This window comes from Sceloporus occidentalis, unplaced genomic scaffold (assembly GCF_023333645.1).
Source record: "Sceloporus occidentalis isolate IW3139 unplaced genomic scaffold, rSceOcc1.0.p SCAF_6, whole genome shotgun sequence".
In the NCBI taxonomy this organism is placed as follows: domain Eukaryota; kingdom Metazoa; phylum Chordata; class Lepidosauria; order Squamata; family Phrynosomatidae; genus Sceloporus; species Sceloporus occidentalis.
The window spans coordinates 126,633,860-126,652,428 of record NW_028316986.1 but is presented as its reverse complement, the minus strand read 5'-3'; the positions used below and the strand labels follow the sequence as shown (position 1 = coordinate 126,652,428).

The 18,569-nt window shown below is 40.4% G+C and overlaps 1 protein-coding gene across 49 annotated transcripts in view; it reads left to right on the top strand.

Moving 5' to 3' along the window:
* The window catches only part of RIMS1 (regulating synaptic membrane exocytosis 1), a 330,044-nt gene that overhangs the window by 254,462 nt on the left and 57,013 nt on the right, over nucleotides 1–18,569 (top strand). For 42 of the 49 annotated variants that reach the window (XM_089530919.1, XM_089530918.1, XM_089530966.1 and 39 more), the window contains one exon: nucleotides 17,395–17,507. The exons of the other annotated variants lie outside the window; for them this stretch is intronic. In XM_089530919.1, coding sequence (XP_089387045.1) covers nucleotides 17,395–17,507 — 113 coding nt within the window. The remainder of the gene's footprint in view (nucleotides 1–17,394; nucleotides 17,508–18,569) is intronic. 49 annotated transcript variants of the gene reach the window in all.

Below are 18,569 nucleotides of genomic sequence, written 5' to 3'. Positions count from 1 at the left end.
ACGAGAGAAAATGAGTGCATGTCAAATAGTTCTGGGTTTAGTATAAGGGTCTGGCTGAAGAGTCTATATGACAAGAGGTGCATCTCTTCCACATCATGGTTAAACGCTCTCCATCCTGACCTCCTTACACATCTTTTCAGAGCTTGTTTTGTGAATTTGCGTTAAACCAGCGATCCCTTTTCTTCCTGAATGGGCAAATTATGCCTTACTAATAGGTAACATATTGGGACAATAAACCAGTTTGAGATACCGGTTTCTTTTTTCTGATCTTTTAGCTGACATTAAATCTTGGTTCCCCAATTTGGATTTAATGGAGAACTCCAGTTTAATGCAAACCAGAAATGAAGCACTTAAGTGACATGTGAAAGCAGGGTGAAAGACAGAGTGTTTGGCCCCCAACACTCATTCCTGGTTTCATGAGCCATGGGTATGAAGCTTGGAGTGATTGTCCCAACTGGGTCTTGAAACAGATTGCCATAAAAGCATTTCCCACCTGAATGTGCTACCCATTTATAATAAACGGGAAAAGGTGTAAGAGTCAAATTCCCAGTAAGCATTCTTTGCACTTTCCAAGAATTGATTTTGTAATATCTTAGGCCTTCTGTTCTTGTTCAGTTTCTCAGTATATGTGCAAAGCTCTGGCTAAACACAGTAAGCACTTACTGTGGCTAGGCATGGATTATATGAAACTAACAGGTCAGCCCTACCATTAGGTAGAGAAAGCAGTGCAATAGGCACTGGAGAGGAACAACAGATGTTGTGGGTGGCAATGGCAGTATCAGTGGTCTGATTTCATCCATTCTGCTCTGTAGGTATGCATAGTGAGTTGTAGCCAACGCAGTTCACATGGGATAGAATCATTAAGGGGGCTTACACACTACATAGTTATAGAACTATGATTCCACTTTAGCTGCCATGGCAACATCCAATGAAATACTGAGGTTTGTAGTTTGGTGAGGCAGTAAAACTCTCTGGCTGAGAATTGCAAATTCCTAAACTGTCAGGCCCAGCATTCCATAGGATGGAGTGTGAGTGTGTGTGTGTGTGTGTGTTGTGTGCCTTCGAGTCATTGCTGACTTACTGTTAGCTTACAGTTGTAAACCGCTTAGAGACTGCTTAGTTCAGTATGAAGCGGTTTATAAATGAAGCTGCTTTTGCTATTGCTAATAATAATAATAATAATAATAATAATTTATTTATTTATTTATAGCCTGCCCAATCACTAGGAATTTGGGCGGGCTACAACAGTAAAATCCGGGTGGGTTACAACCTATCGTGGGGTTTTCTTGACAAGATTTGTTCAGAGGAGGTTTGCCATTGCTGACCCCTGAGGGTGAGAGCATGTGACTTGCCCAAAGTCACGCAGTGAGTTTCATGGCCAAACTGGGAATTGAACCTTGGTCTCCAGAGAAATAGTCCAATGGAAATCACTATGCCCCACTGGCTGGAACCACAGCAATTAAAGTGGAATCAGAATCTCATAATAATGTACAGTGAAACAGCTCCAGAATTTGGTCCTGTCCTCTCCATATTTATTGTAAATACTGCGCTTGCATGAAGAAAAAAGCATGCTTAGGAGGTAAGACCAATCATCACTAACTCTGGTAGTCTCTGATAGCTGTTTATAGAAATAAAGTGTGTGCATGTGTGCACGGGGGGGGGGGGGGCATTTTGTAGTTATGCTAATCACATAATACACAGGAAAATGTTTAATGTGAAAGAGTCAAAGAGATTGTACTAGTTCTGAATTTCTATAGGAATTTTTTTTCTCAGTTCTCAGGTGAATCTCATATATTTCCCTCAAAGGATAAGTTAGAAAGAAGAATCTAAGTGGAAGATCCAGGCAACTAACATTTTGGTGCCAGAATTTAAGAATGAGTCTATAGGAGATGTGAGTCTACTACGAGAGAGAGAGAGAGAACGGATCGAGATTAATTTAATTTAAATCTCATTATCAAATTAAGCCACCCATAAAGAGATCACAGCTGCAGTCTTTTGTTAGAGTGAGTCCCGAGATTACTGACTCAGTGGGACTTCTAATAATGTAAGAATATTTACAAATGTTCTTGTCCTTGATAAGAAAGCGTGCCTTGACACATTGAGGAAAGGGGAAGTCAACCACCATCTAATTTTTAATTCTTGAGCAAACACAAAAAGACTACAGCTTCTTTCCTTTTTAATGGGTTTTTGGATTATTCCCACAAAACCACGCTTGCACAAAACACTGTACAAAACCCATTGTGTACAAAACAATGTTTTTGTGCAAACACATTTTTGTAGAAAAGTCCCCCAATATTACTTTAAAAATGGGGGGGGGGGGGTGTTTCCACTATTCAAACATGCAAGAATGAAATAAATGAAGATTTACAACCCTACTTACTTCTAAGTAGACATACACACACACAAATTTCAGCTCTACCATAAATGTTACTGTGGTGAAAAAGTGGGATTGCTCCAAAAATTATGCACACACTTGATGTTTTGAGTAGGATAAGGCCGCATGTTTATTCAAACAGCTGTATAGCATTGGCTAGGCGTGGGGTCTGAATCCAATGATCAAATAACCTCAGTGACTCCATCTGCTGCCTGATTGTCAGAGGAAAACCCATGCTGTTTCCCATGGAATGAAGTGCTCTCTTTTTCCCTGTTTCTTTTCCTTCACTTTCCCACCCAGGTGATCTTTCCTCCATCCTGGTGATCTTTCTGTTTTCTTTTTCATTTTAGTTTTCTCTTTCCCTCTTTTATTTCTATTAGCTCTTACCCCTTACTTGCTCTTGCTGATTTTTCTCTCCCTCTGTCCCAATGGTCATTCAGCCCTACTTTCTGTCCCCCGCCCCCCCCCCCCCATCTGTCTGTCTGCATATCTGTCTTTCTCCTCTTATCTTTTAAGGAGTTTGGAAGACCTAACGACAGAATGGTGTGGTGGTTGAAGTATTGGACTGTGACCCTGAAAATCAGAGTATTTGATTGCCTGTCAGCCATGAAAACCCAATGGGTGACCTTGGGTGAATCATACTTTCTCAGCCTCAGAAAACCCAGTGATAAGTTTGCTGTAGGGTGCCATAAGTCAGAAATGACTTGAAGGCTTACAACAACAACACAACAAAGAGAGGGGGGGAAAACTCTGGCCAGTGCAGAGCTGCCATCTGGAGAAATTAATATGCCAGCCTGACTTCAGCATCTATTTTGCAAGTTAAGGAAGTCTAATGATTGAAGATGTATTGTCGAGTACACAAAGATTTAACTTAACCATAATTAACTGTAATCAATGAAACCATTTAGAAAACCTTAGTACTCATGTCAAGTCCCAGGTGTTAAGGTTTCACCATCATGGAGGTGGGAAGATACACGTGCATGGGTATGTTCCTTTATTAATACATATTTAGTTAGTTTATGTTATTTATTTTGTGTGTGGGGGGTGGTGGTCTTCCAGATGTTGTATTGCAACTTCCATAAGATTTCCATTTTTTCCATTTCTTCAGATGTGAGCATCTAATTTAGCTAACATACTAGTTTGCATAATGTAATCTTTACATTATGAAATGAAATACTTTCATCATTACATTTTTATTCTGCTACAATGTCTCAACTATAGCGTTTTTACTGTATTTAGTCACACCTGAGAGATCTATGTTTAAAGTTCTTGGAGCAGGGAGACACAAGTGCAAATTCCTATTTGGTCATAGCACTTAGTTGGTAACCTTGGACTATCTGTACATCTCAGAAAACCTAATTTACATGATTTTTATGGGGATTTACCCATTCTTGAAAAGCTGCCGGAGAAGCTCAGATTGGATATGAGCTGCCTACTGTCCAGGCATGGGACAGTGCAATAAGATCCATCAGTGACTGCTACAATCCACCTGGATCCTGGCAGGCGGTTAGTGTTTAATAATCTCCAATGCCACTGCTGCTTTAAGCAAAGAGAACAGGAAGCAGGTAGACATGTGGTGACAGTGATACAGCCCTTGTTGCAAAGGGGGGCACAAAGGAAGAAGGAGACAAATTGAGGTGTGAGAGATGGTAGTTAGGACAGTAGTGGAAGGGAAGAAGTAGGACAAGATGGAGAGAAGGTACTAACAAGTGGAGAGGGAAGAAGGTAAGCAGTAATGGGGGAATGGTTCTTTCCCTCCCACTTAAGGTGTCTGGATAGGTCTAAGTGTGTGGGTATGGATGGGGATATGCATGCCTTTGAGTCTCCTGCAACTTATGGCAACCCCATGAATTTCATAGGGTTTTCTTAGGCAAGGAATACTCAGAGATGGTTTTGCCAATTCCTTCATCTGAAATATATCTTATAGCTCCTGGTAATTTCCCATACAAACACTAACCTGTGCTTAGTTTCCAATATCAGATGGAAACTTCTGTCTTCAGGGTATTTACTCCCAGCCCTAGGTACCTGTGATAAAATTATACTTGTTCCCCCTCCCAAAATGTAAAGTAAAAATGAATAATACAGCCATGACAAACAAAAATAGTAGACTCCATGATGCCTTAACTACTATCTGCTTTACACAGGTTCTATGCTTTACTTTCTTCCACCCCTTTTCATTCCTATGGCTTCAATCCTTCTGTACAGTCTTTGGAAGGAGCTCTGTGAAACGGACCTCAGCTTGGCATTCTCCCTAAATTAATCTGTCTTCCAAATTTTCCATATTTACTGAAGGAATAAGAAAGGGGGAATCAACTCTACAGCCATAAACTTATTAAAATGTTACTCATAGGTGGGATATTTCTCTCATTGGAAGGCTACAGCAGGCTTCTTTCTCATAAATAGAATAGTAGCTGTACATTTTGTCCCATGTATCAGCTCATATAGAGAAAGAAAGAAAGAAAGAAAGAAAGAAAGAAAGAAAGAAAGAAAACAAACACTGGCTAACTATCTAGTTTATCAGATAGCTTGGAATCCGGGCCAGCTAAGTGATGCAAACCAAGTGGCATACCTGGATTATGGGTAAAAAAAGAAACCAGTCAATATTTCAGTCTTAAATTCCCATGATCACTTCTCATTGATCATTCTGGGTAGGTCTATTGTCCAACAATACCTGGAGAGCTATACATCCCCACCTCTGTGCTAGAGTTTTCTCAATTTGGGCTTATGCTCTGTGTTGAGTTTTAGGGTGGCTTGTGGAAATGAATGCATGCAGTTGGAGACAGATGGGCAGGGTTGTGATGTGCCTATGGAGGAAATATTTATTGCTTAATTGGGTCTTGGAAATATTGCTTGTGGTTTTTCAATTATTTGGAGGCAAGACTATAGCTGGAGGGTGTACAGTGAACTAGATTAGAGGCTGGAGAAAAGAATATGGAATTATATACTGCACCAATATAGTGGCCCCGCTATATTGGTGGGCTGGCCATCTGCAGATAATCTTGCCCCACATTAGTCTTGGCAGTACACACACTGGTGGAGGCATGCACATATCACCACCAACTGCCTAATACGGGAATCAATTGGGGGGGGGGGGGGGCAGGAGGAACCAAATCTGCAAAAATGGAAAGAGCCCACTGAATTTGGATTTTTTTTAAAAAAAAACTTACACATATTTAGGGACTGAAATCATTGGAGGACTGAAATTGACTTGAAAAGGTGTGGACAACCTCTGCTACTCCTGCTACTACAACCCTAAGTTCCCTGCTGACACATACTTCAAGCATGATTTCCTTGGAGAGGAAATGTAACAAATAATAGCAGGGATCTTACTACCTCACAGGAGAAGCCTTGCAAGTCCTTTTATGTATCACAGTGAGCCTGCCTGCAGCAAAATTCTTCCTTGCCTATTTTCATTAATTTTTATTTACAAGCTAAAATGCTGAATTTCTACTGGGGCTATAGTTGCCATATTCCATGTCCTCAAGTATATGCATACATTTTGCATATTCTATATATGCAAATTGCTCTAATTTGCCTTCTAATTATGACAATGCGGTACATGAATTGTTTAATTTGGAGCAAGGTTTAAAGTGCTGAACTTGGAACAGTGAGGCCTGAGCTTAACTCTGTGCTTAGTCATGGAATTAATCATGCAACTATGGACTACTACTGCATCTCTGGAAACCTGCCTTACAGAGTTGCTGTGGTGATTCATGGGGAGAAGGAAACCATGTAAAGCTGAAATCTAGATTCCTAGTGTAGTCCAGATAGAAGGAAAATAACAGTAATATTAACATTTCACCATGCCCAGGCACTTCCAGTGGTATTTTCATGGGATCACTATTTTTTTTACCATCAAGTTGTTTCTGATGCAAAAAGATACAAAGCCATGAAATTACCACAAGGGGACTCTGGAGAGTGACTGCTACCTGATTCACAGGATCAGATGCTGAGGAAAATATGGCTAAACAGCAGTGATTGAAGAGGAAAAGCAAATTTCTTTGCGAGAAACAGAATATTTTACTAAAGCTAGAGAACAGTCAACTGCCTTTCATTTATTTAACTTTCCATCAAAATGTGCATGCTAAACAGCCCATCTATGCTTGGATGTTTCTTCTACAACTCAACAGTTGTTTGTTAATGTTAGTTAAGATTAGGGTTGCCATAATTGTCCACTTTTACCAGGGACAAAATGTGGAACAAATTCAAGACCAAACTGTAGGACAACTGCAGGACAAAACTCAGCCCAAAATGTAGGACATGGAAGAAAAATGGTGGACCTTAAATGTCCTACATTTTGAGCTGAGTTTTGTCCTGCAGTTGCCCTACAGTTTGGTCTTGAATTTGTCCTACATTTTGTCCCTGGTAAAAGTGGACAATTATGGCAGCCCTAGTTAAGATGATGATAAATGTTTGCATTCTCCCCGCCTCACATTTCCATTCTATTACCTCACAAATTACATTCTTTCATCCCAACCATGCATATAAATATCTGCCAACTGAGGCAACTCTCCATGCATCTGATGAAATGGGCTGCAGCCTCCAAAAGCTTGTGCCAAACAAATCTTGACCGTTGTTATGGATAGGTTAAGATTAGATACTAGATACTGTTATATTTGCTGCAGAACACAGCTACCACCTTAAAATCTTTGAAAGGTATTTGCTCAGTATACGAAGAAGAAGAAACTAAGTACTAATCTAATGTGGCAGATGTGTCTCCTCACACACATGCACCATCCCTGTATCTCTTGGCACAATTCCTCTTATATATTCACCCTTTCAGCTGATGTTTTCCCAGACAGAGTTTACATTGAAAGGGTAAATGCTATTCCTCTCTTATTAATATTAACTTAACAGCACATATGTGTGAGTAAACAATTTGCATACTTACTGTTGTTTATGTTGTGTGCCTTCAAGTTGTTTCTCACAATGGCAACCCAAAGGTGACTCTATCACAGGGTTTTCTTGGCATGTTTCTTCAAAGGAAGTTTGCCCTTGCCATCCTCTGAGGCTGAAAGAGTGTGACTTGCCCCAGTGGGTTGCCATGGTTAAGAGGTATTCAAACTCTGATCTCCAGAGCCATAGGCCAATGTTCAAACTGCTACGCCATGTTGGCTAAGCACTACACCATGTCATACACATACCAACACGAATGAATGTAAATCCATTAAAAAGACCCCATCTTTTCCTTATCATTCTTTGGATGCATTTCCCAAAGATCCACAAGTTCACAATGAGCACCTATCTTAAATATGTTTCTGTCTATCTTTTCCTCTTGCCTTTCCCAAACCCCTTCTTTCCCTATAGTAGCATTATGAGATGACCACCTCAGGGAGCAGAGCACAGGTACCATCAGTTGCATTGTTCCCTTCTTCTTGGTGAACCTTTGCTGCCATTGCCTTGCCTCCTCCCTTAACCATTCTTCCCACTCATGTCAACTCTCTGCCATGCACCCGTCTTTTGTTCTTTGCACTCGGCTGCATCATCTTCCACCCCCTTCCCTTACTTCGTGACCCTCGTAGAGAGATCTTGTAGCACCTTTGAGACTAACAGAAAGAAAGAAATTGGCAGCATGAGCTTTCATAGACTTCAGTCTACTTCCTTTGATGCATTTGTGACACTTTATGACACATTGTCCTTCATCATCATGCCTCCTTCTATAACTGCTGAAGGCTTTGTTGGTGTTAACTAATGACAATTTGACTTCGACCTATAGCAGCCTGCTGGTCACCCTATGATCAACAGCCCTGCTCTAGTCTTGATTGAGTCTATCCATCTGCAATGTAGTCTTTCTCTTTTCCTACTGAGTTTTACTTTACCAAGCATTACTGTCTTTTCTAATCAGTCATGTCTTCTCATGATGTGTCTAAAGTATAACTGTCTCAGTTTAGTCATCTCGACATCTAGAGAAAGTTCAGGTTTGATTTGCTCTAGGACACATTTGTTTCTCTTTTAGCACTCCACAGTATCTGTACAGCTCTTCTCTAGCATCACATTTCACATGAGTTGATTTTCTTCCTATCAGTTTTCTTTGCTGTCCAGCTTTCACTACCTTACACAGAAATGGGAAATACAATAGCATGGACAACCCTAACTTTAGTATTCAATGATGTATCTTTAGACTTTAGGATCTTTTCTAGCTTCTTCATCCCTGCCCTTCCAAATCCTGTACTTCTGATTTCTTGATGGCAGTCTCTATTCTGATTAATGACTAAGGCAAAGTATGGAAAATCTTTAACATTTTCTTCTTCTTCTGCCTCTGTAGTTGGATCATAAACTTGGATTATGTTTATGTTGATGGTTTCTCAATATAAGAATAAGAATTCCCCTGAATTATTTGATGTTATTCACTCAGACTTTGCATTATAACCTTTGGCTGCTTTTGCTATGTCTCTCCTCACTATTAATGCCATTATTTCCTGAACAAGACACTGTGTAATTGCCTGTCCCATTCCTTTCCTCTTCAGGTCACTCACCCCAAGTATTGCTATTGGGGGTGTGGCGTTTAGATGATGCATGCACCTGAAGTTTCTGGAAGTCACCCTGGGGCTGCCTAAGGTGGCCCAAAGCAAAAGGAACTGCAAAAAGGCACGCCTACCAGCAGGCCATCTGGTCACTGTGGTCCCGGGGCAATCAGGGCCAGAGTGGCCTCTGATCACTCCATTTGGCCCATCTGCTTCGCCCCATAATCTTGCTTCTCTTGATTCACACTTCTCACATTCCATGTTCCTATAATATGTGTTGTGCATCTCTTGACTTTCCTTTCACCTCTGAGCACATCAACAGCTGAAGGTACTTTTGGCTTGAGTTCAGTTGTATCATTAGCCACAGCGCTACTCTTAGGCATAACATTATGCTGTTATTCTCTCTCTCTCTCTCTCTCTCTCTCTCTCTTTCTTTCTCTTTCTGTGTGTGAGTGTGTGTATATCATTGGCCACAGTGCTACTTGTAGTTGTTCTCTGCTGTACCCCACTAGCTTGTTGAGTGCCATTCAACATCTTGTGGCACTATCTCTTGAGTCATTTTGGATTGTCTCATTATAGGGGTTTAAAATGGTAAAAGACATTCAAAGTAATTTACTGTGCGTCCTGCACAGTAATAACATGTATTAGCTATGGTGCTACTACCATTGTCTCTGAGAGATCTGCCATCAGTGCCACCGCTCTCTTCCCAGTGGAAATTGCCCCCATTGTGTGTGTGTATGCATGCGCACACATACACTCTGAGCCTTTCAGGATTGTACATAGCTTCATTATTCATCATTCATCACTCATTATTTTTAATAAATTATTCTACATCCTTTCAGTTCTTTTACCAGGCACTACTTGAAATTACATTTGTCCTTATTATAGTTCCAACATCTCTTGTAATGACCAACCCATCTCTAATGCTAATTTGTGTTACTCCTGGGGTTTGTAAAACTTAAACCTGCAGCTGTTTATCCTGTGCTTCTAAATCTCTAGTCCAAAAAATACATTGAAATATGTACTGGATATAATACTGGTCTCTAGGGAACTCTAAAATGCTCATGGCTCCAATTGTATATTGCCCTCGTTTGCCCTTATGTATCTAATCTGTGCTACTATCTGAAGCAAAACAAAGTACTTATTTTCTTTTAAAAAAATCAAAACTCATTTGTACAGCTACAAATCTAAGTTATCTCCAATGCCATTCCAGCATTAGAAAATAAAAGGCAAATGTACAGAATATAAACAAGATTATATCTGGGATTTTTTTCCCTCTTCTTTCCACAATCTCCCACATATCTTCTGCTGAGGCAGATGAGGGTAACCTGTTTTTTTTTACAGTGGATTCTTCTTCTTTGCTTCATAGCTTTGTCTTTGTCTCAAAGGAAGTCTCAACTGGGATTTCCTTTGAGCAACCTAGTCTCAACTAGTGTCTTCCTTTGGCCTGTTTATCCACGTTTGCCAGAGGAAGCAAATGATAAACATCTGTCCTTTAGGCCAGGTTTATATAGCCCCTTGAAGGATGGGACTGATTTGGTCTGCCTGATCTCTCCATGGCTATTTTCTAGTGAAGAAAATCACAATCAGTATCAGGTATTAGCCTTTGATCTCTCATTTTTTGCTGAGAAAATTTGGCTGAAATGCCATGGTATTCTGATAGTGACTCTTTAGGATGGGGTTTTTGTGTGGATTTGTATCCAAGTGGACTCTGCATTAATTGGTTAAAGCCAGCTGAACTCTGAAGCCACTTAATTCCTGCAAATAGTTGATAGGAATCTGTTTATCATATTTATAAGATATATATGCTTAATAAGATCTTGCTTTGCTGTATCCATATTCTTATACATAAGAAGTTTTCCTTGGTCTCTTCCATATGGTTGTAGCTGTGGAGGGAAAATTGAGAACATTGTTCTCAAAAATAAAAATTCTGCCCCTTCACATATTTTTTCCCCTTTAGTGCCAAATAACTTTCTATTATTGTGGTAACTAGAAATTTCAGTTGAGCATATAAGAAATGGAGTTTAGGAATCTGAAGAAAAAGCACAGGCAATGTTACCAAGGGAATGCAAGCACAGCAAATACAGTGTGCCCTTTCTTTACACGGGGGATCCATTCTGGACCCCCCTGCATAAAAGAAAAAATGCGTAATCTCAAGCCCCAGTAGAAGTAATGGGGCTTGTGCCTGCCACGCATGAGGCACATGAGGCTTTTTTCCGGTATGGTTTCCACCATATGCTGGAAGCCACATATGACACACCTGCTTATGACACTGTATAAGGGTTGTAGATGTGAATGGTTTTCATTGTCGCACTCTGTGCTATGCTAGAAATTCAGAGACTGAAGGCAAATTTCATTGGGTGCAGTGTTCTTATTGGCTGGGGCAGTTCCCTAATTTAAGGCCAAACTGGTACACTACTGAAGTGTCACTGGGTCACAACTCTAATTATTATTATTATTATTATTATTATTATTATTTTATTTCTATCCCGCTTTTTGCCAGGCAATCAAAGCGGCTTACAACAGGTTAAAATACATCCATATATACATAATGCCCCCCTCCCTTTAAAACAAGATTAAACAGTGTAAGATTAAAACTACATATTATACCGGCTAAGCTTATCTACGAAACAGAAGAGCAGTTGAACTTGGAGGTCCCATGTATTTTCTTGGTGTTTTGCTGTTGTTGATGTTGTTCACTGAGAAGAATTTGTACTTATAAATGAGCCTTCATGTGCTGTACATACCTCACATAGTGTGCCTAGTGGGGAAAGAGGGCAGAGATTGAGCAATTGATCTGAAAATTAATTTCTTAATGTAAAATGTTAGAAACTGAAAATTTCTAGTAATATGAGCATTAACACTTAAGAACATTTAATTTGTTAAACTATTTTTAATTGGCTCATCAGCAAAACATTGGGGTGGGGCCAAGACTATGACATGTGCAGAGAATGATATGGAAAGTGTCATGGTTCACTTTAGGGAAGCACATTTTGTTACTGGATTCTTCAAAAGAACTCTATCTGGCCTTCCTCCAACTTGAGTCTTTTCCCCACATGGACTGCAAAGACCTGTAATAAGAATCTTGCCTCAGAGCTGTGGGTGTCCAACATGTCTGGAAACCTCAGGATGGGGAATGTTGTTCCAAAACATGTAATCTCATCTTACAAAACCTATTCAGTTTGTTGCTGATCTGTACTTCCTTTTTTCTTTCCACATACTGTACACTTCACTCACTCTTCAATACCATTCTTGATCAATCTTAATAAAGAGTAGCTTATTCAAGTTAGATGATGCCAACAACCCTTACTCCATAGGGTTACCATAGTGAGAACTGTAGCTGTAATGGTTGTGCAGAAGAAGGAATTTCAGCAGTTATTGCTTGTTCTATTGCATGATCAACAACCCATGCTGAAATTCCCTCTTTTACACAACCACGAAAGGTGCAGAAGCCCTCTCCACAGTTTTCTATCTGTAAACAGACTGCATTCTTTTTGCCTCCCTGTTTGTCAGACAAGAAATGTGGTCTGCAAAGATCAGTGAAAGGGCACAGGTTTTGCGTGTAGGTACCAGGGATCCGAAATTCAGTGTGTGGCATCTGCAATTTTAATTATCAGATATCTAACAAACTGCCCCTTCACTGTTCATGTCTTACCTTAATTGTATAATTAAAAGGAATTGGTAAGCAGGAGAAGTTTTACTTAAATACATTGGGGGACTTCTGGCTCAGAGCCAAAACAGACAGCCCATTAAAGCCTGCTTCCTGATGTCTTTACACACCACATGCTCCAAAGCCACCTGGCAGCCAGTTGGCTGTCCAGAACTGGGTGGCTTCAAGACATTCTGGTGGCGCAGCGTTTACCTGCTGCACACGACCGGAGCATCTTGAAACTGCCCTGGGGCTGCGGCAGGTTCAGAAAAGGTGGTTCTTTTCTTTCTCCATGGTCGCCTTAGTCGATGATCTCCGTCTGGGCATGGACAGGAGACAGGTGACCCTGTTAGTGCTCTTGGACATCTCAGTGGCCTTCGATACCATCGACCATGGTATCCTTCTGGAATGCCTGGAAGAGTTGGGTATCGGGGGCACTGCGCTCCAGTGGTTCCGATCCTACCTCACAGGAAGGTTCCAGTCGGTGAGGCTGGGGGATAGTTGCTCTCGTAAAAGGGAGCTGACATCTGGCGTTCCTCAGGGCGCCATTCTATCCCCCACGCTGTTTAACATTTACATGAAGCCGCTGGGAGAGATCATCCAGAAGCATGGAGCACGGTGTTATCAGTACGCTGATGACACCCAGATCTATCTCTCCATGTCTCCGACTTATACAGTGACTAAGGATAGCACCTCCCCTCTGGATGCCTGCCTGGGGTCAGTAATGGGCTGAATGAGGGAAAACAAACTCAAGTTGAATCCAGAGAAAACAGAGGTACTTGTGATAGGTACCCCAAGCCCAGACAGAGATATTTGCCACCCTATCCTGGACGGGGTTACAGTTCCCCTAAAGGATAAAGTTCGCAGTTTGGGGGTACTCCTGGACTCATCTCTACAATTATCATCTCAAGTAGATGCGATGGCCAGGAGTGCTTGGTACCAGCTGTGGCTGATATGCCAACAGCGCCCCTGTCTGGACAGAAAGGACCTAGAAACTATAGTACATGCACTGGTAACCTCTTGCTTGGATTTCTGTAATGCACTCTACATGGGGCTACCTTTGTACCAGGTTCGGAAGCTACAACTAGTTCAGAATGCTGCAGCCAGATTGATTACAGATACCCCAAGATCGGACCATATAACACACCTATATTAAAATCTCTCCACTGGCTACCTATCAGCTTCCAGGCGCAATACAAAGTGTTGGTCGTCACCTATAAAGCCCTATATGGCTTGGGCCTGAGTTACTTGAGGGAGCAACTCTCCCTACATAATCCGCCCCGCACCCGCAGAACAACAGGGAAACTTTTACTTGATTGCCCCAAGGTAAAACTAGCAGCTACCCATCGGAGGGCCTGTATGGCGACAGCCCCCACCCTCTGGAACTCACTCCCAGAAAAGATCCGACTCTGTTCCACAGTAGAAGCCTTTAAGAGGGCATTAAAAACCCACCTCTTTCAAGCAGCTTTCCCTTCCAACTCTGTTTAGATGCGGAAGTCCCCCCCCCCCCATAACTGATGGTTTTAATGGTCTGTATATGGCTCAGATTTTTATGCAATTTGTATGAAATTGTGATTTGTAATTAATGTAATTTTTACTGTTTTGTACTGTGACATGTGTCACATAACTGTTGTATTGTAAACTGCTTTGATCTACAGGAAAGGCGGTATATAAACAAAGTTTATTATTATTATTATTATTATTATTATTATTATTATTATTTCCTCACCCAAATAGGAGCAAATCTTTTCCACTCCTATTTGGGCCATGTTCAGAGTGGATTGGGGCCACAGCGTATGTTTGCCATGATCGCAATGCCCCTTTGGTGGGGACATCTTCAAGCTCTCCCTTCCTCGCTGTCTGTTTTGGCATGTAGTGATAAGAATTTGCAAAAATTACATCAGTCCTTAAGTTTCTAGTTTGTGTTTAAAGTTAAAGATGAGGTTTTACAAGTAAGCATACTTTTTTTGTTTACAAATACAGAAAAGTGGGAAATACTAAATTTAATCCTGAACTTTAATGTTGTTTGCCTGTTTCTTCTGGCAGGCTGTGGTTTACATAAAATCATATATTTGCCTAATGATTAGAGGCAGAGTGGAGTGGTGAAACCACCAAGTTGAGACTTGTAAGAAGTAAAAAAAGGGAAGATTTTTCACATACCTATTCTTCCAGTATTTCCTGACTGTTGCTCCTGCCTCCACTGCCAGTTTATGGAAAGGTGGATGCCAGATTGACAAGGAGCATCACATTCTTCTGACCTCTTAGACTGACTTCAGATTATTTTCCCAACTGACTATTTATCCAGGAATCTCAGTAAATTTCTGAGCCAATCTGATGTGTGCCAAATGTCAGGGCTGTAGCTCACTGAGACAACCTTGATACCTTTGTGAGTGAGTCAGTGAGATCCAGTCTGTAAGTAATATGGATGAAGATCTTTGACTAGTTCATCCTCATATACAAGGGCAAACAATTCTTTTCTCTCTTATGAAGAAGAAAATGAAAATGCCTGTGCAGTTTTTATCAAGTAGTAATATATCCTGAAGTGTTTCAGGGAGTCATGCTGCACAGAAATACATTAAATTGTTTGCCTGAAAACTGTGATTCTTTTTCTCCAAAAAATACCCCCTAATTTTTGGAAGAAAATGAGATGAGTTTTTACAGAAAATGATACAACTTTCACAAAGGTGTCGTGTGTGTTTCTGTGCAGAATAATTTCTGAAAACACTTTGGGATGTGCAAATGCCCGGCAAGACTTGTGGGAAAAAAGGTATGCTTTTGTAGTGGTTTTCTTGACTGTCAGGAACCACCACCACCACCACCACCACCACCACCACCACCACCCCCCCATTTTCTTCTTTTGGTAGGGAAACAAAGAACAATGACCCTTCCTTCCTTCAATAAAAAGATGTGAATCCTTGAGGAGGAGGGAAACTGAAAACCTGGGCAAGAAGAAAATCTGTTTTCTTATTCCCCCCCCCCCCACACACACACACACAAATTGATAGAATGAGAGGGGAATCTATTTTCATGGAAGAGAGAAAGCAGGACATCCCACTCTTCACTTCTCTAGCCTTAGGTCCTAAGAAATGCTTATAAAATTGAGTTGGATTCAGTTGGATAGCATTAAAAATTTGTAGGGTATCTTTAAAAAATGCTATTTCTAATGTTTTGCTTTTTCTAAAGTGAGCCTCATATGAATTCTGTGTGTATTTGTTTAAATTGGAATACAAAAACAGATGCACTGATTAAGACATTTAGTAACAACATATCAATTCAGTTTCAACAGTTCATTGATATAAACCTTTTTCAGTCCATTTCATCCATCTACTGAAGTCTGGAAAGCCTCCATGCCATAATGAAAAAAATAACATTGTAAAACTTCCCAAAATCTCTTGCTGTCTTCAATCTAGTTGTTCCTCTTTTGTGTCTCTAGCCCTTCTGCTTGAACATCCTGGAACATATTCACAGTGCCACCTTCTTTGCTCCCTTTCAAGCCCTCCAACATCCTTTATTTCACAATGGTTTGAATGTAACCAGTTAATCCTCCTTCTCAATTGTAGCATTGATTTGTTACTGCATTGCCCTGCATCCATCCTTGCGCTCATCATATCTTTCCCCCCCTTTTGTTTGTTGTTATCTACATTTTTTACTTTAGTTTGTAGGTTCCTTGAGGACAGTACCTGTTAATTTTTTTGATATATTGGTTTGCTGTTGAAGCTCAGGCAAACTCAATGGACACTGCTGGCATTGTCTGAGTAATAATACGTACGCAATGCTGAAGGTTTTGTACAGGTTTTTGGACCCATATCTATCACATTTTGAATCCTATTTTGAATAGGATAATACATTTTTTAAAAAAAGTGTCACATTTTAATATATTGAGATAGTTGCAATCTTTCTGAGGAATTAAAAAGTCGTAACCTAGAGTCACACATTTGTAACAGTTTGGTAATCACGATTGCTACATATTCCTTAGTTTATGGGATGCATAGGGATGGTGAAGGACCCCCAATCCCCACTTGCCAAGAAGCAGCCACTGCATGCAATGGGGATCCACTCCCCTTTTGCTCAGAAAGCAGCTAGCTTCCACCGTCACTTATGGAAGCAATTACTTATGGGTGCCAGAGGAAATTGCTAGAGTGACCCCATCTTTGCCTGTCACAATAGAGATAACTCAAGTAAAATCAGTCAGCTAATTCCTGAGTGACAGAGGAATGGACCTCTGTAAAACACAGTGGCTGCTTCCCTATAAGTGGGGATTTGGGGATCAGGCCAGAAATCACTGGGTACAACCATAACTATGGTGTTTAAGCATTCGTAACTCCCTAAGAGGATTCCAGTCAAGATCAAATGCAATAATTTTGTAATAATTCTATTCACTTGTATATGATTGTATTATATCACCTTTAAAGGAAATAAACAACCAAACAGGCTTTTTTAATTTAATAATTTTTTTTGCAACGTATGGATATACAGTGGGGCCTTCGCTTACGTGGGGGATCCGTTCTGGACCCCCCCATGTAAGGGAAATCCAACGTATGCTGGAGCCCCATTAGAAGTAATGGGGAACGTGCGTGTGGTGTGGTGCGCGCACCCCATTACTTCTTCTGGGACGTGTGAGGGCTTTTTCTGGTGCGGCTTTCAGCATATGCTGAAAGCTGAGTAAGGCACACCCGAGTATAATGCGGGCACACTGTATAGGAAATTTCAAAAGATGTCACAGAAATATTTCAAGTTAATCCAGTGATGATGTCAGTTATTAGCATGCCAATGTTTTGCATTCGCGTCCTATTTGTTTGTTCTTTCAATAATTCCTGTTTGGGTCAAAAGTTGCATCTAGACCATTTGTTTTTGTTTTTGTTTTTAAATCATGTCTTTTTAATATGCTTCCATTGTGTGTTTTACAGCTAATTTAGTAGTGGAGGAGCGAACAAGACAGATGAAAATGAAAATGCACCGTTATAACCAGACAACAGGGTCTGGTTCTAGTCAAGAACTTGAACATGAGCAATATACCAAGGTAAAGAGAACATTAAAATATGATATTTTATTTAGAGAGGTGATGGTACACATAGATATTAAAGATATAGCACAAAATTATCTAAAAAGAAACTGTTATTTGAAATCACTACAAAATACTGATTTTCTGTTGGGGCCAGGTTTACTCATACCATTTTTGTAGTGTATGAGAAGCTCCTGAAATTGTAATCTTCCAAGTTGAAGCGTCTAAACCCAGTGTTCTGGAAAGCTCAAAAATTAACCGTGATTTCTGTCATTATAACGAAGTGGCAAGATAAAACACATAGTTTGTTTATCTTCCATGCATCCTGTGTAATATCAGCACTCTGCTTTTACTTTGGTATCTACACATTAACCAAAGGGAATATTTGAGGTGGTCCTCTTTGGCCGCTGTACCAGGCCATCACATGTTGATTCTTACTGCTTCTGCATAATGACTGAAGGTGCTGTGGGTTGTGATGCTCACAGGTATTGAATGCCTTTCTGACAATTGAATCACAATGAAACTATTTTAACACATCATTAGAAAGAAGACATAAAATAGTTCAGTAGCATCTTCATATCTAACTGGGAAACAGAGATTTCTACCATAAGCTTTCTTGGACTACAGTTTACTTCATCAGATGCAAATCCGATAATTAGGAAGTGACACGAGAATTCTTCTTCCAGAGAGAGAGACACAGAGAGAGAGTTATTTATATTAGGAAGTGCTCAAATCCACCTGCAGCTAGAGATAATACTGTCTGGAATTTTTGTTTTACTATATGAGGAGTTCTTTGTTTACATCAGAAGTTTGCGGTTGTGGAAGACTAGGGGATAGCATTAGCCCTCCGTGAGTCCTTGGAGAGCTTCACCCCTACTATACCTCTCCCACAAAAAGACCCAAAGATTTTTTTTTCTTTTGCCCCTAAACACTTCTAAGAAACATGCTAGAGGGCATTTGGGAGCATTTGAGGCAAAATACTTTTAAGCCCTTTGGGGCCACATGTGATCTAAGAGTCATTCTTTGCCCACCATTGGTTTACATATTGCCTTCTCGCACGTAAGCTCCTTCAAAATCACA